The 4040-nt window shown below is 38.9% G+C and overlaps 1 protein-coding gene across 1 annotated transcript in view; it reads left to right on the forward strand.

Annotated features, from left to right (window-relative positions):
- LOC138056865 (uncharacterized) overlaps positions 1-3349 on the forward strand; it is an 18541-nt gene extending 15192 nt beyond the window's left edge. The window contains exon 8 of the mRNA XM_068902788.1: positions 419-3349. Within this exon, the coding sequence (XP_068758889.1) occupies positions 419-1329 (911 nt within the window). The 3' untranslated portion in view covers positions 1330-3349. The remainder of the gene's footprint in view (positions 1-418) is intronic.
- Positions 3350-4040: the final 691 nt, after the last annotated feature.

Raw genomic sequence — 4040 nt, forward strand, 5'->3', positions numbered from 1 at the left:
ACTACTACAGTATCTGCGTGGGAAGACTGCAAATTATATCGTGGTATGTTTACAATCAATTGCCATGATATTATACATAATACAATTATGATACTTCATTCATTCACTGCAGTCATATACACATGCGACACACACATACTTTTTCATATTCATATGGATATACATACAGGATGAATGTAGAGACTGGTATTGTCTAATGTCTCCCTAGCAAGAAAGGCTTACTAGGAAATAGCTACATGTATATGAGTGTGACAGCAATTTTACACAAGACCAAGAAAAACGAACATTTTAAAGTACCAATCAAAACACCAAGATCAGAAATCGTGACTTCGGCTTCCGTCTCCTCACTATTGCAATATTGATGTGTAGTGTGAGGTACAGTATGACTAACAGAGCATATTTTGTCTTTCCCTTCTAGGGCAAAACAACTGTGCGGCAGTCTATACCAACCCTGACAATAATTATGACAATTATTGTACTGTGTACCAAACCCTGCAAAAGCGCACACCTGGATCCCCTGTGTATCAGAGTTTGGAAAAGGAGATTCCTGGGTCCCCTGTGTATCAGAGTTTGAAACCAGCCCAGGAAAAGCCATCAGATACCACAGGGCATGGTTTGAAAAGTATCAGTCCCGAGCAGTCAACATCACCAAATCCAAAGTCCAGTGCCATTAGGCCACTTAATTCAACATCTAAATGTCCCATAGTAATTCCAAATCCAAAAGTCGGAGATGCAACAGGAAGTGCAAGACCAAACCCATATTCCACAGGACCATGTCAAAGACCTGTTTTTCCTCAAACACCGAGGAACAACGACCTTCATGAAGAAGGTGCAGATTGTGTGTCCACACCAGATGCCTTGTATGTTGACCTTGAGAGGCCAAATTGTGGACAAGATGATGATGCTATGCATCTTGCACCTAGTATCAAACCCAACTATGAAATTGGGTTCCAAAACCCTTGTGTTGAAGGGGACCAAGTGTACACTGATCTCAAAGGACCTGAGGTGCAAAACTGCCCAGAAAATAAACCAGACACCACACAAGAACCCCTTTATAATATACTAGATGACCCTGATGATGAAGATTATTCCCATGTCGGACCCAATAGCTCTACTTATGAGTCACTCTACAATGTTGCAGTCAAGCCAGAATCAGCTGGATCAAGAATGCCAGGACCAAATAAGCCCAGGCATCTAACCGGGTGCAGTAATCCAGCATATGAGCAGACGCTTGATTTTGATCAACCATCTGCTACTTCCCATGGCCTGGGAATACAAAAGGATTCTGTCTATGAGCCCCTTAGAAGGGGTCCCACACAAGAACGTTAAACCACCTTGGGTGGTATACCAATGGCCCTGTTGCTAAAGGCTGATCAAGGACAATTGACTCCCTGAAGGAGTCTCAGTTAGTCTGATCCTCAAGCCTCAGGGACAGTGCCTACTATAATTGGTTTTGCATCTCGAGATACCCAGGTTTCCTATTGGTGATGCTTACTAATACAGGGATATTTTTGCATGGTTTAACCCTTTAAGCCCCGAGGGGTTCCCCATTGACGAGTAAAATCGTCTGGCGTTAGACAGAGTAAAATCTATAAGTGCCATTTGGCACTATCGGGGCTGAAAGGGTTAAACAGGGACATAGTTTTTTCACGCTGTTAGCTTAACCGTTTAAGCCCCGAGGGGTTCCCCATTGACGAGTAAAATCGTCTGGCGTTAGACAGAGTAAAATCTATAAGTGCCATTTGGCACTATCGGGGCTGAAAGGGTTAAAACTATCTGGAGAAAGTAGATCTTAGTAAGTACTCTTGGTATCCAAAAAGGAAATTGGGGGTAACCATGCATTTTTGAGAGATAATTAAGCTTCAATTTGAGAAAGAACACCATTCATTGCTTTTTATTTTAAAGCTGTAAACAAATATTATTCACAAATCATCTTTGGACAATGCGGGGCTATCCCCAATTTTCTCTTTGGATTTCAATAACACTTGTTAAGATTTACATTTCCTGCATAATCATAAACTGGGGCACTTTAAATTAGTAGGCACCGTCCTTAAGCACTAATAACCCAAGTCCTCAGAAAAAAGCATAATGATAATGATAATAATAATAATAATCAGGGCTGTTCTCTAAGAGTGCTTTAATAAGGCAACAAACTTTTTCCTTTGGGTCACCAGGTAAATTCACTTTTTTCATAATGATGAGCTTTAGTACTGGAAACCCTGGATCTCATAGTTTGGAACTGTGGGGCTCCTTGAAATGTTTCTTAGAGCACAGCCTTGATAATAATAATGCCAAGACTATTGTGTGTGGTTTTTAACTTTCATAATAATAGACCAAATCAGTTAACTCATAATTTGCTGTAACCAATTCAAATCTCCCAGCGTTAAGATTCATTGTGTGTTGTATTTGCATTATAATGTAGCATTCACATTTAAATGATATGGAAATATATGGAAGAAAGGGTTTGAATTGAGTACAACATCGAGTTAGCCAATTTTATCTATTACAACAAAGTCCAAAGAATTATGCCATTTTTATACTGTTTTCAGATTATTCTTGTATCTTCATGTTGTTCATGTAATTCATACAAGTGAGTCATTCTTTTGGCGGCAAAGTAATTTCATACAACTATTTCAACATAAAGCTTGATTTGTTTACTTGTTTGTCAGGAATGCAGTCATATATAGTTTTTTTACGTAGTAAAAGAGAGTATTATTTTGTATCATAGAAAATTAATATATAGTTTTAACAAATCTACTAAAAGAGTTGTAAGTATGATATCACTAGTGTATCAGAGCAAACCATTTAGCTATTGAAGATTTTGGTAAAATTATTAATATATTTTGCTGTTGTTGGGCACAGCAAGTGATTAACATACAAGAGAAGCATAATATTATGAGCTTGAAGCGTGTAACTTAGAACTCTTTTCCTCGGAACAAAGCTGGGGATTTTTATAGGACACCAATTTTATGCCCAAATATGGACAAACATAAGATCGAAGCTGCACGCGCGGGAAAATGCATGAGCTACGTTACATCCAAATAAGGAAATTTTTAAACTAAAAAAACCCCAGCTCTGAACCAGATTTAAACGCTTCAATGGCTGTTCTATTAGCTCGTACTCTTGTACAAAGACACGGCTGTACGTTTGTAATGATTTCAAATCAAGAATCTCAAGTCCTCTGATATCAAGTGTAATTTCATGAAATGCAGTATATCCATCATGTAAACAGTAAGTGATTTTCATCGCTGCTGTATAAAGCTAGAGAAAGTTATTAAACAAATGGTGGTGAGATATTTTAAACAAATGTATTTAGCTTGACTGAAGTAAAGTTGCAGAGTTTTGTAAAGTTTACTCGTGTTTCATTTTCTTTTAGACTTATTTTGCCCGTTTTTTGGATAAAGTATGCCATTATTTTTGTCAACAGCAGTTTATCCTGTGCTTAAGTAAAGTGTAACCTTTAAGGTTGTTCGGTTTGTACCTCCCATTGCTATAACAAGACGCCAAAGAGCTTTTACGTGGGATTCTAAACTGTTACATAAATTACGTACATATTTTTTTACATAATTAATTGACCGCTCCCCATACGGGCTTTTCAGGGCCAATGATACACAATCAACGAAACGACGAAACAGAACAACAGCAATGACTGTTAAGAATCCCAACTGGCCGGAGGCAAACTAGTTGTCTATTTATAAGTGCAGCTGGGAAGTTGAACCAGGGACTACCAGGATCAAATTCAGAGAGTGGTCAGAGTGGGTCTTGAACCTGGGATCTCTGGATCTCAAGGCAAGCGCCCTAACCACTGGGCCATACTACCTCCTTGATGCAAAACTACGAGAAAAATATATAATGGAGTGAAATTTGGTATGGAAATGGGTATCCTTGGTGGTTATCAAGAGAAAATGAGGAGACAGAGAGGGAGGCGCAGGGCGTTGGCCAGGATATGTCATGTCCACGAAAGTTATTTTTAGAAGAGCGGAAGTCTGTCTTCCGAGACGTCCGCATGCAGTCTTGCCTCGCTCTTAGGTTCTTAGTGA

Source organism: Montipora capricornis, chromosome 7, assembly GCF_036669925.1.
Source record: "Montipora capricornis isolate CH-2021 chromosome 7, ASM3666992v2, whole genome shotgun sequence".
NCBI classification, from domain to species: domain Eukaryota; kingdom Metazoa; phylum Cnidaria; class Anthozoa; order Scleractinia; family Acroporidae; genus Montipora; species Montipora capricornis.